Source organism: Cavia porcellus, unplaced genomic scaffold, assembly GCF_034190915.1.
Source record: "Cavia porcellus strain 051 isolate PalLab524CR breed Dunkin Hartley unplaced genomic scaffold, mCavPor4.1 scaffold_32, whole genome shotgun sequence".
Classification (NCBI taxonomy): domain Eukaryota; kingdom Metazoa; phylum Chordata; class Mammalia; order Rodentia; family Caviidae; genus Cavia; species Cavia porcellus.
The window spans coordinates 37,229,958-37,247,131 of NW_026947515.1; the positions used below are offsets into that span (position 1 = coordinate 37,229,958).

The 17,174-nt window shown below is 53.1% G+C and overlaps 1 protein-coding gene and 1 non-coding gene across 12 annotated transcripts in view; both read left to right on the top strand.

Annotated features, from left to right (window-relative positions):
• Positions 1–16,929, top strand: part of Chd3 (chromodomain helicase DNA binding protein 3) — a 26,277-nt gene extending 9,348 nt beyond the window's left edge. For 4 of the 11 annotated variants that reach the window (XM_063242559.1, XM_063242560.1, XM_063242555.1 and 1 more), the window contains 33 exons: positions 164–357; positions 645–878; positions 1,043–1,243; positions 1,765–1,976; positions 2,681–2,812; positions 3,174–3,273; positions 3,678–3,869; positions 4,023–4,223; positions 4,577–4,714; positions 4,999–5,120; positions 5,231–5,404; positions 5,540–5,681; positions 5,916–6,047; positions 6,561–6,678; positions 6,887–7,011; positions 7,206–7,437; positions 7,746–7,912; positions 8,403–8,580; positions 8,985–9,050; positions 9,790–9,875; positions 10,022–10,155; positions 10,716–10,860; positions 11,025–11,187; positions 11,619–11,740; positions 11,846–11,981; positions 12,081–12,182; positions 12,365–12,493; positions 12,874–12,982; positions 13,170–13,302; positions 13,565–13,806; positions 14,757–14,920; positions 15,165–15,291; positions 15,684–16,929. In XM_063242559.1, coding sequence (XP_063098629.1) covers positions 164–357; positions 645–878; positions 1,043–1,243; positions 1,765–1,976; positions 2,681–2,812; positions 3,174–3,273; positions 3,678–3,869; positions 4,023–4,223; positions 4,577–4,714; positions 4,999–5,120; positions 5,231–5,404; positions 5,540–5,681; positions 5,916–6,047; positions 6,561–6,678; positions 6,887–7,011; positions 7,206–7,437; positions 7,746–7,912; positions 8,403–8,580; positions 8,985–9,050; positions 9,790–9,875; positions 10,022–10,155; positions 10,716–10,860; positions 11,025–11,187; positions 11,619–11,740; positions 11,846–11,981; positions 12,081–12,182; positions 12,365–12,493; positions 12,874–12,982; positions 13,170–13,302; positions 13,565–13,806; positions 14,757–14,920; positions 15,165–15,291; positions 15,684–15,924 — 5,093 coding nt within the window. In that variant the 3' untranslated portion in view covers positions 15,925–16,929. Of the gene's footprint in view, positions 1–163; positions 358–644; positions 879–1,042; positions 1,244–1,764; positions 1,977–2,680; positions 2,813–3,173; positions 3,274–3,677; positions 3,870–4,022; positions 4,224–4,576; positions 4,715–4,998; positions 5,121–5,230; positions 5,405–5,539; positions 5,682–5,915; positions 6,048–6,560; positions 6,679–6,886; positions 7,012–7,205; positions 7,438–7,745; positions 7,913–8,402; positions 8,581–8,984; positions 9,051–9,789; positions 9,876–10,021; positions 10,156–10,715; positions 10,861–11,024; positions 11,188–11,618; positions 11,741–11,845; positions 11,982–12,080; positions 12,183–12,364; positions 12,494–12,873; positions 12,983–13,169; positions 13,303–13,564; positions 13,807–13,909; positions 14,921–15,164; positions 15,292–15,683 lie in introns of those variants that run through there. The other 7 variants (XM_063242562.1, XM_063242561.1, XM_063242556.1 and 4 more) reach the window with 5 other exon arrangements.
• On the top strand, positions 10,285–10,422 carry LOC111755756 (small Cajal body-specific RNA 21). The gene has a single exon (XR_002790318.1). It is a non-coding gene; the product is annotated as a small Cajal body-specific RNA 21 (non-coding RNA).
• Positions 16,930–17,174: the final 245 nt, after the last annotated feature.

Here is a 17,174-nt window from a genome sequence, read left to right on the forward strand (position 1 = left end):
AGCTCTCTTCCTCTCCTTCCTTTGCTGTTTTTCTTATTTCCAATTTTGGCTTTTGGCGTTCAAGCGCTCTCTCTTTCCCTCTATCAATCCTGTGTTTCTCTTATAATCCTTGTCTTTCTCTTGTTTCCTTTGTTCCCTTTGCCTTCACTGGGGTGTATGACAGTCCTGGGCTGTCCTGCAGTGGCCGGGGAGGAGGAGGTTGATGGCTACGAGACGGATCACCAGGATTACTGTGAGGTGTGCCAGCAGGGTGGGGAAATTATCCTGTGTGACACCTGCCCTCGTGCCTACCACCTCGTCTGCCTTGATCCTGAGCTCGACCGGGCTCCTGAGGGCAAGTGGAGCTGCCCCCACTGCGTGAGTACCTGGTACCCTCGGGCCCCAGCGGACCTTCCTTGCTTTCGGCTCTCCTCTTCCTGCCCCTAGATGCCTGGGCTCTTAGTAGCACATGTTTCAGCAGCTCGCATCCTAGTTGGGTGCTTTCCCCAGCCTTCTGCTTGCAGAGTAGACATTTTTGGAAATTGGGATGTCCTGTTTCTTGGACGTCTCCGCTATACTGATGGGGTTCAGGCATCTTGTCTTTGCAATCTCTCTCCTTATTTCCTTTCCCCCTACTATTTGGGTGTCTGTCTTTGCCCTCTCAGGAGAAGGAGGGTGTACAGTGGGAAGCCAAGGAGGAGGACGAAGAATATGAAGAGGAAGGAGAGGAAGAAGGGGAGAAGGAGGAAGAGGATGACCACATGGAGTACTGCCGTGTGTGCAAGGACGGCGGGGAGCTCCTGTGCTGTGACGCGTGCATCTCCTCCTACCACATTCATTGCCTGAACCCTCCCCTGCCTGACATCCCCAACGGTGAATGGCTGTGTCCCCGATGCACAGTGAGTAGAGCCGCCCCTCAGGATTTCCATCAGGCCGGACTCTTTCGCTCACCTCTGGGGCCCAGACATCTAACCTTTCCTTTCTCCGCCTTGCCCCTCGTGTACTTTTGTCATCCTACCAACGAGGGTCTCTCTCTGCCTCTTTCTTTTTTCCTTCCCTGAAGTGTCCAGTACTGAAGGGTCGTGTGCAGAAGATCTTGCACTGGCGCTGGGGGGAACCACCTGTGGCAGCAGCCCCCCAGCAGGCAGATGGGAATCCAGATGTCCCACCTGCCCGTCCTCTTCAAGGCAGATCAGAGCGAGAGTTCTTTGTCAAGTGGGTAGGCCTGTCCTACTGGCACTGCTCCTGGGCCAAGGAGCTGCAGGTACAAGGGCCGCTCCTTTCCCTTTCCCCCAGGCTCCGACCGCTGTCACTCTCGTTCCCTTACACCTCTATTCTTTGGCCTTCCATACCCTTTATTTTCCCTCATTTCAGGCCTTTGGTCCTGAGCCCTTCTGGCTTCCTCGTTTTCCTTATGTGTGTTCTCTTGGATTCTCTTTACCTCCGTCTCCATTCGTTTCCCCTCCTCTGCAGTTCTGTGAGATTTCTTTCCCTGGAGGTTACACAGCCTTCCTGGACTTCAGCCCTTTGCTTGCTTTCCCCCGCAGTTGATTAGTCTCCTCGGTGTTACCCCCTCCCGTGCCTTTCTGCTCCCTATGGCTCCGCTCAGGCCCTGGCTTCTGACTTTACTTCATCTGCTTATTTTATTCATTCTCCTACTTGGGCTTTGCTTGTTTGTCTCTCCGCCTTCTTTCAAAGCTTGCTTTGCCCATCCCCTTGCCCCCGTGTACTCCTCTGTCCTCTCTGGATGCTGGGGCTATTTCTTTCCCTCTCTCTCTGAATCAGTTGGAAATATTCCACTTGGTGATGTACCGGAACTACCAGCGGAAGAATGACATGGACGAGCCCCCGCCCCTGGACTACGGTTCTGGTGAGGATGACGGGAAGAGCGACAAGCGCAAGGTGAAAGACCCCCACTACGCTGAGATGGAGGAGAAGTACTATCGTTTTGGCATCAAACCAGAGTGGATGACTGTCCACCGGATCATCAACCACAGGTAAGCCTCCCTCCGAGGGAAGGCCCCCCCTGGGGATGACACTGTGACTGTGGCAGGGTATCTGTTCAGTCGCATCGAGCCTTAACAATCCCTGCTGTGGCTCCAGACCTGTTGGCCTTGCTTCCTGTAAGGCGACGGGAAAAACCAAGAGGAAAGCCCAGCCCAGAGCCACCTTACTGCCCTCGCTACCTCTGCTCCCCAGTAGCGGAAGGCATGACACATACGTTGGGGGTGTGGGCATAAAAGTACCATGAGAAGCGTGCTTCGTCTAGGGCAGTGTTTGCAAGCATTCTTTCTACAAATTCTGAATTACTGCTAATATTGTGCGCTGTATACATATATTTCATCCTGCCTTCCTTAGTAGAACGTGAGCTCCCTGAGAAGATAGGGTCATTTGTCTGTTTTATTCACTGCTGGACCTTGTGCCTAGAGCAGTACTTCATACATAGTAAACACTCCGGGAATGCTGACTGGGGGAGCAGATGGCCTCAGACTGCCCTCCGGGCACATTTTGTGATAGTTGGTGTTTAGATGCCATCCTGAAAAGGTTAACAGCACTTCAGCCATTCTAAAATTCTTTCTATTGGCCTCCCACTGAGGGTGAGGTGATAAACGCTGTGTGTTAGCTGATTCTTGTGTTTATCAGGACTTCTTGCTCTTCATCATCTGTGTTGTTTTCCTGTTTGTGGCCTCCTTCCCTATAGTGTGGATAAAAAGGGAAACTACCACTATCTTGTGAAATGGAGGGACTTGCCCTATGACCAGTCCACGTGGGAAGAGGATGAAATGAACATCCCTGAATATGAAGACCATAAGCAAAGCTACTGGAGACATCGGTGAGAGAGCGGGCCATGGATAAAGGTCTGAGGGTGGAGCGTGAAAACTAAGATGCAAATACAGCCGGGACAGACCCAAGCTAGAGTTCAGGGCAGTAGCAGCCCAGGATGGGTTGATTGGGTGGCGCCGGTAAAGAAGCCACATGAGGAACAGAAGTAAGAGAGGCCCGAGTAATGGGTAAGAGGATCCCTGCGAGTGAGAAGGATTAATTCTTGAGGTAAAATCCAGCGGGTAAGGGTAAAGTCTAAGAGAAAAGATGAGAAATCTAGGTTATGGACAGGAGAAGGCAGGTGTGGAATGAGCTGAAAACCGGGAGGGGTTCTAAGGGCTAGGCCTCACACAGACCTACTTTTTTCCCAGAGAACTAATTATGGGAGAAGACCCTGCCCAGCCCCGCAAGTATAAAAAGAAGAAGAAGGAGCTGCAGGGTGATGGACCTCCCAGTTCTCCTACTAATGATGTAAGACTCTTAGCTGGCTTTTTCCCATCACTGGAGTCGTGTTGATTGAGTATTTCCCTGGTATTATAGACAGAAATTCCCAGAGTTCCAGCAGCTTCTTTGAAGAGTAGCTCTTCAGTCAGCCTCTAGCCTTGCCCTGAGACCAGTCAGGAATTTTGACAGAAGAGTAAGAGAAGTGGTAGAGATAGCAGCTCAGTGGGGCTCTTCCACCAGCCAGGGTGCTGCTGAGTGTTACTTTATGGAATGAAGGGGAGAGACTGATGACTAGGACTTCATCAGCTCAGGCCATCGCAAAGGGAATTGCAATCCATTTGATACCAGTGTCAGGGAGGAGGCAAGAGGAGACCAAAACAAGAGGAGCCCCCAGCTGTTGCATTGAGCTTTCTGACTTACTGATTCTATAGCCTACAGTGAAATACGAGACTCAGCCACGGTTTATCACAGCCACTGGAGGCACACTGCACATGTATCAGCTGGAAGGCCTGAATTGGCTACGCTTCTCGTGGGCCCAGGGCACTGACACAATTTTGGCTGATGAGATGGGGCTGGGCAAGACCATCCAAACCATCGTCTTCCTCTACTCACTCTATAAGGAGGTGCTGAATTCTCTGCTCCCATTTGGAGTGGGTGGGTGAAGCTGAGACCCAGCTTGGATGAAGGCAGGGGGTGGAGGAGAAGGGCCACAGCAAGTGGCAGATTGAGATGTCCACTTTGCAGCCTGGACTAAAGGCCCCATCTTTGACTCCCAGGGCCACACGAAAGGTCCCTTCCTGGTGAGTGCCCCGCTGTCTACCATCATTAATTGGGAGCGGGAGTTCCAGATGTGGGCACCCAAGTTCTACGTGGTGACATACACAGGCGATAAGGATAGCCGCGCCATCATTCGTGAAAACGAGTTCTCCTTTGAGGACAATGCTATCAAAGGTGGCAAGAAAGCTTTTAAGATGAAGGTCAGCCCCTGTACCTTACGTGCTCTAAACCCCTCACGTCTCGTTTCTTGGCCCAGGTTCAGTTTTCCCGTCCCCACTCGCCCTTCTCCCTCCTTTGTTCCACCTGTTCTCCTTCCTCTGCATTCCGTAGTAGGTACTCCCTGGTGTGCGTGCACCTGTCAGTACACACATACAGGGGCAAGTTTTGAGGGTCATGGTCAGTAATCCCAGCTTGGATTTGAAGTGGCAGGACAGAATAACTGGCTTCCTGTGGGAGCTGCAGTAAGGACAGGGTGTCTGGGTGAAGAACGAGGGTTGGAGTTGTAGGTGCATAAGTGGCAGGTGGCTGCTGAATGGCAATGTTCTGTTGGCAGAGGGAGGCACAGGTGAAGTTCCACGTTCTCCTGACATCATATGAGTTGATCACCATTGATCAAGCAGCGCTTGGTTCCATCCGGTGGGCCTGCCTTGTGGTGGATGAAGCCCATCGACTGAAGAACAACCAGTCAAAGGTAGGATAAATTCCCAGAGCTGAGAAGTTTGAGAGCTTGAGGCTGTGACCTCCCATTTTCCCAGAGAGACAGAGACAGAGACAGAGACAGAGACAGACAGAGTGAGTGTGTTCTGGGGACTTTTTACAGTCTGAGAGGCAGAGTTCCTAGAAACCTCTGGTGGCCAGTCTAGAGAATTTGGACCTCTGATCCTGAAGGAAATAGGAGGTGGGGTCAACACAGTGGGTCATCCACTTCCCACTGATAAGGTATGTGCCCCTACATGTCTGTGCCCCATCTTACAGTTTTTCAGGGTTCTCAATGGCTACAAGATAGATCATAAATTGCTGCTGACAGGGACTCCACTACAGAATAATCTGGAGGAGCTCTTCCATCTGCTGAACTTCCTCACGCCGGAGAGGTTTAAGTAAGTGATTCTCCAAGAGCTGGCAGAAGATTAACTTCAGGTGGAAGAGAGATTGGGATCCTGGACAAAGAACTTAACCTGTTCATTTCTTTATCTCCTCCTGCACTTAGCAACTTGGAAGGTTTCCTGGAGGAATTTGCTGACATATCCAAGGAGGACCAGATTAAGAAATTGCATGATTTGCTGGGGCCACACATGCTGCGGAGGCTCAAGGCGGATGTCTTTAAGAACATGCCAGCCAAGACCGAGCTCATTGTTCGAGTGGAGCTGAGCCCAATGCAAAAGTGAGACATAGTGCAGGCCACCTGGTGGGCCACAGTGGGAGATTTGGAGGGAACTTTCCAAGGATGGGTGATGAGGTGCAGTGTTACAATTGCTTCCTTTATTATGTCTCTTCTATACCCCACCCTGATCTTTAGGAAATACTACAAATACATCCTGACTCGAAATTTTGAAGCCTTGAATTCACGAGGCGGTGGGAACCAAGTGTCACTGCTTAATATCATGATGGATCTTAAGAAATGCTGCAACCACCCATACCTCTTTCCTGTGGCTGCTATGGTAAATGCAAAGAGCAGGGACCTACTCCAATGCTTGATGCTGTGGAAAGCTAGGAAGGGCGCTGTGAGTGAGCACAGGGGCAGAGCTAAGCCAGAAGTCAGGGACCTGGTCGCCAGAGCGGGGTGGGACTTGGAAAGGTACCGAAGCTGGATCTGGGCTTTTGGCTTCTAGGTGAAGTAAGAATAAGGAGGCATGTTTCCCAGTCTATTCTCCCCTTTTCTCTTCCCTTTTCAGGAGTCCCCAAAACTCCCCAGTGGGGCTTATGAGGGTGGAGCGCTGATTAAGTCATCAGGGAAGCTCATGCTGCTGCAGAAGATGCTGAGGAAGCTGAAGGAGCAGGGCCACAGAGTGCTCATTTTCTCCCAGGTGCTCCTCCCTCCACGCGCGCTGTCTGCTCTCTTCTTACCAGCCACATTTTAGCTGTTGACGTCTTCCTGCAGCTGGTCTGGCATAATAGATTAGGCCGTCCTGTCTGTAGGAGTGTCTGGCGCAGTTTGATCGTTCTTGCCTACTGCTCCTGGCTCCTAAGGATGCTGGAAATTGCAGTCCAGCTCCTTTTTAGCTCTACAGGGGTAGGGTGCCTTCTTGGTACCAGCCATTTCTTTACCTTACTGGTGAATGAGGATGAATTCTCCGAAATCTTTCTGTGGGTCTCAGGGAAACTCTGTCTTAGGAGAAAAAATCTTAAACCAAGAGAGTATTGGAAGAATGTAGAAAAGTGAGAGACCAGGGATGGCCAGAAGAAATATACCCAGGGGTTTAAGACAGTGCAGTGGTTCACAGGTAAGGATTAGGGTTGAGTTACAGTAAAAGGATAATTCAGATAACCCATCCAACCACATTGACATTTCAGACTCCTTTTCTTTTCCCTTCCTCTAGATGACCAAAATGTTAGACTTGCTGGAGGACTTCTTAGACTATGAAGGCTACAAGTATGAGCGCATTGATGGTGGCATCACTGGTGCCCTGAGGCAGGAGGCCATTGATCGGTTCAATGGTGAGGGGAAGTGCCTTGGTTGCCTTGGTCCCTGGTGGGCCTCAGAGGCTCAGGAATCCTGTGCCATGTCCCTAGGGTGGAGGGAGGTTGGAATGGGGAATGGTGGATACTGAGGCTTTGAGTTGGAGGCATGGTTGATTGTAGTAGAGGACATCTAGCAGCAGACTGCTAGGTACAGGAAAAACTTGACCTAATTCTCACCTCCTAGCTCCTGGGGCTCAACAGTTCTGCTTCCTTCTGTCTACCCGGGCTGGGGGCCTGGGTATCAATCTGGCTACTGCTGATACTGTCATCATCTTTGATTCTGACTGGAACCCCCATAATGACATCCAGGTAGGAACTTACACCCCTGTACCTTTCAGCAGGCAAATGTGGGTTCAGAGAGGCTGCTGTCCTACTCAGTGAGGGATTAGATAAATCTCTTTGGAGAGGAGAAAGGGCACTCTCCACCCAGCCTCATTTCCCAACATTGGCTGCTTCTCCCTGCCACTAACCTGACCCACCCGCACTTTGTCCCTCCTGTTCAGGCCTTCAGTCGGGCCCACCGAATTGGCCAGGCCAACAAAGTGATGATTTATCGGTTTGTGACCCGTGCGTCTGTGGAAGAGAGGATTACACAGGTGGCCAAGAGAAAGATGATGCTGACACACCTGGTTGTGCGGCCGGGGCTGGGCTCCAAGGCAGGCTCCATGTCCAAGCAGGAGCTTGATGACATCCTCAAATTTGGCACTGAGGAGCTGTTCAAGGATGAGAATGAGGGTAAGAACTTTCTCTGCTGCTCCCTGAAGGCAAGCCTCTGCTCCCTTTCTGCAATCACCCTGAAATAGTGCAGACTTTGCATCCAGGCTGTAAAGGAAGAAGGCCTTTTTTCCAGGGGTCCTTAGAGTAGACTTGGCTTTCTAAACCAACAAAACAAAAATGCCTTCCAATGGGCTCCCAGGGAAAGCGCCTTCCATCAGGACCTTGCAAGAAAGAGGCAGCGCAGAGCCTTGCCTCTGCCCTCGCTAAAGTTGTGTTTGAGCTTCTGATTGGAACTCTGATTTCCCTTTTGTTCCTGTCTCCACCAGGAGAGAACAAGGAAGAGGACAGCAGTGTGATTCACTATGACAATGAGGCCATCGCTCGGCTGCTAGACCGGAACCAGGATGCAACCGAGGACACTGATGTGCAGAACATGAACGAGTATCTCAGCTCTTTCAAAGTGGCACAGTATGTTGTGCGGGAAGAAGACAAGGTGAGACACTGGGCAGATCCTCTCTATCCCAGGCCATCTTTAAAAGATGGTGTTATTTTACCAAACCTTGAATTATTAGGGGTCTCCCTTCTTATTTTTGGTGTTCTCAACATAGTCCCCAGCAAAGATTGATAGTGGACCTCAAGCAACTGCTTAGTCTAATAGATGAGACAGGACTTTGGAGACAGACTTGGCACAGAAAGTTCTGATAAACACAGAAAGGTACTCCTGATTTCAGCGCAGGGGGAAGATAGAGGAAGATAGAGGAGGACAGGATTAGAGAAGAGGGCAGGAATGCAGAGACAGAAGCACACTGTAGGTAAAAGACGGTAGGGGAAGTGTGTGACATCTCACAAACTTGCTGCCGAGCTGAGGAGATCTGGGAGCAGTGAGTGGGCAGGATTTGGCCAAGGCAGGAGAGTAGGAGTTTTGATGCCACCCAAGGACTGGCAAGAAAAGAGGCTGCAGCCTTTACTCTGCTGCCCTACAGATTGAGGAGATAGAGCGAGAGATCATCAAGCAGGAAGAAAACGTGGATCCTGACTACTGGGAGAAGCTGCTGAGACATCATTATGAACAGCAGCAGGAAGACCTCGCCCGGAACCTAGGCAAGGGCAAGCGAGTCCGCAAGCAAGTCAACTACAATGATGCTGCCCAAGAGGACCAAGGTGAGGACTGCCTTAGAACGTTAGAGATGCCAAAGGACAGGATGAGGAGGGCCTTCCCTGCTAACGGGAAAAGTGTCACAAAGGGTCAGCAGGAATTATCCCAAGGTCAGGTGGCTTTGCAGAGGGACCCTGAAGATCTCCAGGGGTCACTGCTGATAGCAGCTTCCCCTGCTGCGTCACTCTTCAGGCACTGAGGGTGGCACAAGCATGAGGTGCCCAGAGACCAAGGAGGTAGTACAGGTGGCTCAGGATAAGTGGTCCAGAGCCAGGCCTCAGGCGGTGAGAACCTCAGTGTCCCTGGGAGGACCAAGGCTGGAGTGGAGGTCGGGAAGTCCCCATGGTCAGGAGTCCAGGCAGAAAGACCCCAGTGTGTCGCATCCAAGAGTCATCTCTATACCCCACAGATAACCAGTCCGAATACTCTGTGGGTTCAGAGGAAGAAGATGAAGACTTTGACGAGCGTCCTGAAGGTGGCGTGCTTTCCTGACTTTCTGCCTTAGCTCTCCGCATGGCACTTCCCAACTGTTCTGTTGCTGTTTTTGTTTTTTGAGTCAGGGTCTCACTTTGTAATTGAGACTATTTTGAGCTGACTATATGCACCAGGCTAGCCTTGAACTCATGGTAATCCTCTTACCTTAGCTTCCTAAGGGCTGAGATTACAGGTGTGTGCCACCATGTCCATCCAGCTCAACTATTTTTATACAAATAAAAATGCTAAAAGAAAGAAAAGAATAAATGTCCATAATCTCTCTCCTGTTAAATTTGGAGTGTTAACCATGTAGGCTTAGATGCTTCCAAATCCAGAAAGGTAGCTGAGTATGGTGGCATATATGTATAGTCTGAGATACTCAAGAGGCTGAGGCAAGAGGATTGCTTAAGCCCAGAAGTTCAAGGCAACCCTGGGAAAAATATCAAGACCCCAGTTAAAAAATACAAAAACCAAAAACCAATTCAGAAAGGTAACATTATTGTACCCTCCCGCCAGTTATCCTGCCTGCCTGTGTTGAATATTTCCTGTTAGTTTTTAACTGTAACTTCTTTTAGACTTCTTGGGCTGGTACTTGTGAAGCGCTCAGAAGGAAGTAAGAAGTGAACGTGACCCAGACTGTTCTGTGTTCTGTGTCTTGTGGGCATAGGTTGTGGGGGAGGCCTGATGCTGAGAGAGGGTGGTGGCTCAGTTAGCAACTGACTTGTCACCTATACCTTCAGGGCGTCGACAGTCCAAAAGGCAGCTCCGAAATGAGAAGGATAAGCCGCTGCCTCCACTGCTGGCTCGAGTTGGGGGCAACATAGAGGTGAGAATGGGCCCAGGGCTGTGTGTTCCCTAAGCAGAGAACGAGGACTTGGCACGGGTGAAGGGAAATCGATGTCGGGGTCAGCGAGGGTAGAAAGGACGAGGCCTGAGGCCCTGACGGCCTCCGCCTCCTTGCCCCACCCCCAGGTGCTGGGATTCAACACCCGCCAGCGGAAGGCCTTCCTCAACGCCGTGATGCGCTGGGGGATGCCCCCACAGGACGCCTTCACCACGCAGTGGCTGGTGCGGGACCTGAGGGGCAAGACCGAGAAGGAGTTTAAGTGAGTGCGGGCGATCAGGGCTGAGTGCACAGCGAGGGAGGACCTGGGTGTTGCTTCCTTCCTCCTGGCCGCCATGTGATGTGACCTTACTCACCTGAGCACCACGTTCCCTGCCCGAATAGTATGTCCTGGCTTGGTTTCCTGGGAGGTGGGCTCAGCCTATTCCACCTCCCCTCAGCCGAGCCTAGAGCAGAGGCCTGGCGTCCTCCCTCATGGGAGAGGCAGTTGAGGAAGGACCTTCTCCTGGGCTGGCCTAGCCTCACACTTACTTGGCCATGATAACCTGGCAGGAGGAACTTGGTGGAAAAGATGAAGAGCTGACTGATGGGGCCTAGGAATGGAATACAGTACCACGGCCCAGGAGGTGCAGAGGGGCTGAGGGAGAGTTAGATGGGGAGTCAAGATTTGGAGTGCTGATGAGATGAGAGGCCCGTGGAGAAGTCCTGGAGGCCCCTGGGGAGTCGAGGTCCAGGGTGTCCGTGATCTCTGTGCCTCCGTTGGTGCCTCATTCACCTTCTAAGGCTTCCCAACCTTTGTCCCCCCACCTCCACGGTCCTCAGGGCATATGTATCTTTGTTTATGCGCCATCTCTGTGAGCCTGGGGCCGACGGCTCTGAAACCTTTGCTGATGGGGTCCCTCGGGAGGGCCTGAGTCGCCAGCAGGTGCTGACCCGCATCGGAGTCATGTCTCTCGTCAAGAAGAAGGTATCAGTCTCCTTTACCTTGAGACGCCTTCTGGCTGCTTTTGCTTTCTCTTCCTCTGCCTTCTGTCCTGGGTTATGTGCTCGGGGTGGTACAGACGGAACCAGAGCTTCCTGTGTGACTAATGCCCGGAGCTGAACCCTGTTCCTAAAACACCCCTTCCCTAGGTGCAGGAGTTTGAGCACATCAATGGGCGCTGGTCAATGCCAGAGTTGATGCCTGACCCCAGTGCAGACTCCAAGCGCTCCTCCAGAGCCTCCTCTCCCACCAAAACATCTCCCACCACTCCCGAGGCTTCAGCTACCAACAGTCCTTGCACCTCTAAACCTGGTAATCAGGAGCTGGGCTGGCAGAACAAATAAAAACCAAGTCGGGATGGGGGAACCTCTGCCTTTCTGATTAGTCTGTTTTGCGTGACATAATGAGATACAGGAGACTGAGTAACTTTATAAAGAAAACAGTTTCTCTTAGCTCATGGTTATGGAGGTCGAAGGTCAAAAGGCCACATCTGGTGTGGGCTTTCTTGCTAGCAGAGCCCCAAGGTACAGCACATGGCAAGGGTATGCATGCGTGTTCTGGTTTCTGTCCTCCTTAGAAGCCACTAGGATTTAGTCCTTATCTGATCCTCGTCACCTCCCAGGGCTCCTAAATACCATACTCTCCTAGCACCTGACACAGGGCCTAAGGTCCAACACACCAACCCTTGGCCTACCTTTCAGCCTTGCTAAAAACCTTAGCACTGGCTTTGCCTCCCCCTGCAGCTACCCCTGCGCCAAGTGAGAAAGGAGATGGCATAAGGGTGCCTGCTGAGAAGGATGAAGCCGAAAACCATGATGAGAAGTCAGAGAAGAACAGCAGAACTGGAGAGAGGATGGAAGCAGAGGTGCATGCCGCCTGGCACCCCCTGAGGAGACAGGAGGGATCTGCAGGGGCCTGGCAGCCAGGGGCCTGGGAACCCTTCGGCTCTCCTGACTCTCTTCTACTCCAGGCCGACGTCCCCAGCCCAGCCCCATCACTCGGGGAGCAGCTGGAGCCAAGGAAGATTCCTTCAGAGGATGAAGTGTCAGGGTTACCTGGAGAGACGGAGCCCGAACCTGGGTACCGAGGGGACAGAGAGAAGTCAGGTGGGCGCATGGCCTTGGTGGGGATGAAGGGATTAGAATTTGGGAGTTCCCGGGGATGAGGTGACATCCTCCCTTTCCATCCCTTCCTCCCTCCCACAGCCACAGAGTCGATGCCAGGAGAAAGGGGGGAGGAGAAGCCGTTGGATGGACAGGAACACAGGGAGAGGCCGGAGGGGGAAACGGGGGATTTGGGCAAGAGAGGTAATGGGTGAAAGGGCTGGACATCTGGCTCCCTGAGGTGGTCGGGGAGGTGCATTGGGGTCCCGAAGGCCTGGTTCTCGGTGGGTAGCTATGGGGAGGCCGGGACAGTACAGTACAAGGGGTTAGTCCTGGGATATTGGAGGGTCTGTTCTGATGTGTGTGCTGTATCCCATCTGCCCTAGCAGATGTAAAAGGGGACCGGGAGCTTCGACCTGGGCCTCCTAGAGATGAGCCACGCTCCAACGGGCGCCGTGAGGAGAAGGTGGAGAAGCCCCGGTTCATGTTCAATATTGCTGATGGTGGTTTCACAGGTGGGGAAGGTTCTTACCTCTGTCTGGTCCTCACTAGGACCTGCCTGTCCTTTTGAGGTTTCTCATTTTGCCTGAGGCTGCCTGCTGCCTTTAATTCTGAGAACCTTCCAGTGAAATGGTGCATGCTGTCTCTGATCCTTGTTCTGAGTCTCTCTAAAGTGTACCACCTAACTCCCCAGCTGTCTAATCCCACCTTTTGTTTCAGTCTTAACCTGGACCTTGTTTGTAACTAACTTTATTCTTTACCTTTAATGTAGCTTTTACCAGCTCGCCCACGGGAGCCCTTGGTACTCTGTCAAGTTCCTGTTTATACCTGTCTGTCAGGTTGGATGTGGTTTGCAAGCCCTTGATGCTTTTTCTGTTCGTTGTCCTTTCTTTAGAGCTTCACACCCTGTGGCAGAATGAGGAACGGGCAGCCATTTCCTCAGGGAAACTCAATGAGATTTGGCACCGAAGACATGACTATTGGCTGCTGGCAGGGATTGTCCTGTATCCTTTGATACAGAGCAAGAAAAAGGTTCTCTTACACAAGAGCTAGGGCAACTTCAGAGAAGAGCCTCCTACAGGGGAGGGCAGCTGTGCTCCGCTTTAGGGAGATCGTGGGTAAGAGGAACAGTGTTCACAGCCGAGCCATCCCTGTTAAATTCCTTGACGGTCCCCTTTCCTTCATCGGCAGCCACGGCTATGCACGGTGGCAGGACATCCAGAATGATGCGCAGTTTGCCATTATCAACGAGCCATTTAAAACTGAAGCCAACAAGGGGAATTTTCTGGAGATGAAAAATAAGTTCCTGGCCCGGAGGTTCAAGGTGGGGATAAGGGAAGAAAGGAAGAGTGTTCATGAGGGGCTTGGGTTAGCAGGAGGACCCGACCTTCTCACACCCAGGAAAGGAAGGCTGAGGCCGAAAGCAAAGTTAACCTTGTGTTGGAAACTCTGGCCTGGGTTGGGGTTGATGCTGGGGTCAGGGTCAGCGTGGAAAGGAGACGGGGAGCCGTGGCAGCAGTGAGTCTCCAGTGTGCCATCCTGGCCCCATGTCACTCAGTCGCCTTCACCCCACCTCGTGCCTGCAGCTCCTGGAGCAGGCGCTGGTGATTGAGGAGCAGCTGCGGCGGGCGGCCTACCTGAACCTGTCACAGGAGCCGGCGCACCCCGCCATGGCCCTCCACGCCCGCTTCGCCGAGGCCGAGTGCCTGGCCGAGAGCCACCAGCACCTCTCCAAGGAGTCGCTGGCGGGGAACAAGCCGGCCAACGCTGTCCTGCACAAGGGTAAGGGCCGCGGTGGCCCCGCGCGGGGGAGGGCCCACAACACTGCGTAAGTCTTCACCCTGCACCCCTTTAAATCTTCCCACCCCTACCCCTCTACCCTCTGACCTCTAACCCTACTCTGACCCTCCTGGCACCCTCTTGGTTTTCAGCTTCTAGTACTTGTGCAAACCCACCCTCCTCCTTGCCTGAGAGTGTTCATGTCACTGCCCAGCAGGGACCTCCCCCCGTGCATGTTCCCTCCACACAGCGGGATTTCTTCTCTGGCCGTGCCGCACACCTGCCACGCTGCTAATGTCACCCAGTTTGAGAAGGAGCTCTTGACTTTACCCCCTAAGTGTCCTTAGCTTTGGTCTCACAGGTCCCGTGCCTTCACACCACCTCTCCTCCCAGAGGCAGAATGTCTGCCTCTCAGAGCCCACCCTGTGGAACGTCCCTTCTCCCACAGCCCGTCACCTTGACACCTGTGGGTTAAATCCCAGAGCCATACCCGTGTAGTGACTGGCTCTGGCCCCTTTGATCCCTGTCCTAACTCCTTAATCTGTACCGCTGACCCTTTAACCTCCTCCCCCCGCATATGTTAACACCGCGATTCCTGTAACCTTTGACACTCGCATGCCTCCTGACTATTCCCTCATCCCCCAACCCCTAACCCTTGTCCTTCCAGTAGGGGACATTCTCACAACTGTCCGCCCATGTCTTCCAATCCCTCCCTGACCTGCCTTCTCCCCACTCTCCTCTCTCTCTCTCCGTCTGCCTTCTGTGGTGGTCTGGCCTCTCTTACCTTGACACTTCTCCACCCCACCCCACCCCGAGTTGCTCTTTTTGTTTTTTTCCTACTTCCTGTTACTTCTGTCACTTGGCCTGTGGTTCCTTAACATCTTTATCATCCTGTTTCTCTCTTCTGACTGCATCTGTCCATATGACTCCTTGTCACTTTTCCTGGCTCCATCTCTCTCTCCCTCTCTTGCCCTTCTTTCTCCGTGGCCCGGGCCCCAGTTCTGAACCAGCTGGAGGAGTTGCTGAGCGACATGAAGGCGGACGTGACCCGCCTGCCAGCCACGCTGTCCCGAATACCCCCCATCGCAGCCCGCCTTCAGATGTCCGAGCGCAGCATCCTCAGCCGGCTGGCCAGCAAGGGCACGGAGCCTCACCCCACACCGGTAACCCTCTTTCCCCCTCACTCATTTTCCCTGTTGGTGCACACACGCGCACACACACACACACACACACACACACACTCCTATGCCGTACGGAAAAACCACCTGCTAGACCACGGTCTTCACCCTCCAGTGCGTCTCCCTGCTTGTCCCGCCCGCAGTAGTTCTGGAGAGGCTCCTGTTCCCAACAGCTGCTCGTCTCTCAGAGACTATGACTTGACTAACCTCAGCTTGCTCTCTGTTCCAGGCCTTTCCCCCGGGTCCCTACGCCACACCTCCGGGGTACGGGGCGGCCTTCAGCGCCGCACCCGTAGGGGCCCTGGCCGCCGCAGGCGCCAATTACAGCCAGATGCCGGCAGGGTCCTTCATAACAGGTCAGCTGGTGGTTTCCAATCCCTGCTCCTCTCATTCTCCCTCTGCCCAGCTTCCTGCCTGCTTGGCTCCCTGCCCTCCAGCCCATCTGTTTTTTCTGGAAGTATCCAGTGTGTTAGGGATTTGAGTTGTTCTGGGCTTTGTGTTACTCTCATTGTCAAAAGCCTCACCCAAGATTTCAGTGATTCTGTGATGACCTCTGGGTCACCTCAAAGAAAGGGAAATCAGAAGGGGATAGGAGAACATCAGCCATGTGGCAGGGGGAAGCTCAGGAAGAAGTGCTTGCCACCCTGATAGCCAGGAAAATCACAAGTGTCAGGATGACCCAGAAGTGAGAATATGCTTTGTCAGGGTGACTTGGGAATTGACTGTTCCTCACTCCCTTCCTAAACAGCCGCCACCAACGGCCCTCCAGTGCTGGTGAAGAAGGAGAAGGAAATGGTGGGGGCACTGGTGTCAGACGGGCTGGATCGGAAGGAGCCCAGAGCCGGGGAGGTGATCTGTATAGACGATTGACTGGGTCCCAGGCGTGCTCTTCACCCAGGCCCCGATCCCGAGGCCGACCCCCTGCCCAGGCCCTGGGGCCTGCCGCCAACCCTCCACCTTCCCCACCTGCTGGGCCACCGCTGGGCTAGGTGCCCTTCCGCCCCTCTATCACTCTATCTCCAAGAAGGGCCCCCCGTCTTTCTCCACCCTCGTGCACCTTTCCCACCAAGCTCTGAAGACTGCTGGCGTGAGGAGGTGCGGAGTGGGATGGTTAGCAGGGTCTCAGATACCTTTATCCCCCACTGCCAGCTATACACAGCTTCCCAATAAACGGTTGTGGGGAGGAAGAGGTGGAGCCTCCCTGGTCTCTTTCTCTACACCGCTAGCTCCTCCTCCCGCAGCAGAGGGTACCCGCCATGCCTGGCCTTTCGAGAGACTTTCATGGGGAGGAGTTTCAGAGAGGGGGACTTTGAGAGAGGATGAACACGAGCCCCTGGGAGGGAGAAGGGAAGAGGAGGGGTGGCCGCATGTCACTTCCCCCTCTCCCCACATGGAGGGTGGAGCAGCTACAAGGAGGAAGGCAGCTGCTGTTCAGCCTCCCAATAAAGGCGCCATTTACTCGCTACCCAGTTATCTCCTGTGTACCAGCATCTTGTGTTGGGGACGTTCCCTCCTCCCTAGGCACCAAGGACCACCCCCAGCAAAAAGTCATAGTTGGATGGTAACTCCCTCAAGCCAAAGAGGAGCTCCCCAACCTGTTCTAGGAACCCAGGTAACCTAGACAAGGCGGGAGAACTGGCCAGACCCGGGGGCAGTGCCCACACTAGGGCTCAGGTTCCTGGGGGACTGCTGCCCTCCCTCATCCAGGCCTGGACAGACTAAACGTGAGCCATGCAGGCAGGGGGCCTAGTCAGGGGACACTTGATTCTGGGACCGGAGCAACACAGTGGAGGCCGGCTGGGGAGCTGTGGGCACACGCCCCTCCCTGGGGGGTAGGGAGTGGCAGTTTGCATGGCAAACCTCCCACTTCCCCTTGGCTGCCCCTTCCCTTTCCCGCTTCCCCTTCCAGTCTCTTCACACCCACTCCTGGTCTGTCCCACCCCCTCTTCTGTATCAGGTTTATTGGTTGTACATATAAATTATACTTTCCTTTCTGTGTGCTGTTATTTTTGGCTGGGGGAACTCGAGGGAGGGCAAGGGATAAGGATTGCTTTCTACCATTTCATACTCATTTTTCACTTTAAAAAATTTTCAATCTTGTGACTTTTTCTCTGCCTTATTTTTATCTCTTGGATCCTCTAAAATTGAAGTCCTCTTTTCCACCCCAGCCATGTGATGAGCTCAGTGTAAGGATGGAGGTTGACTATCTGGACCCCTGCTGTGCCCCTGTAGCCTCGCT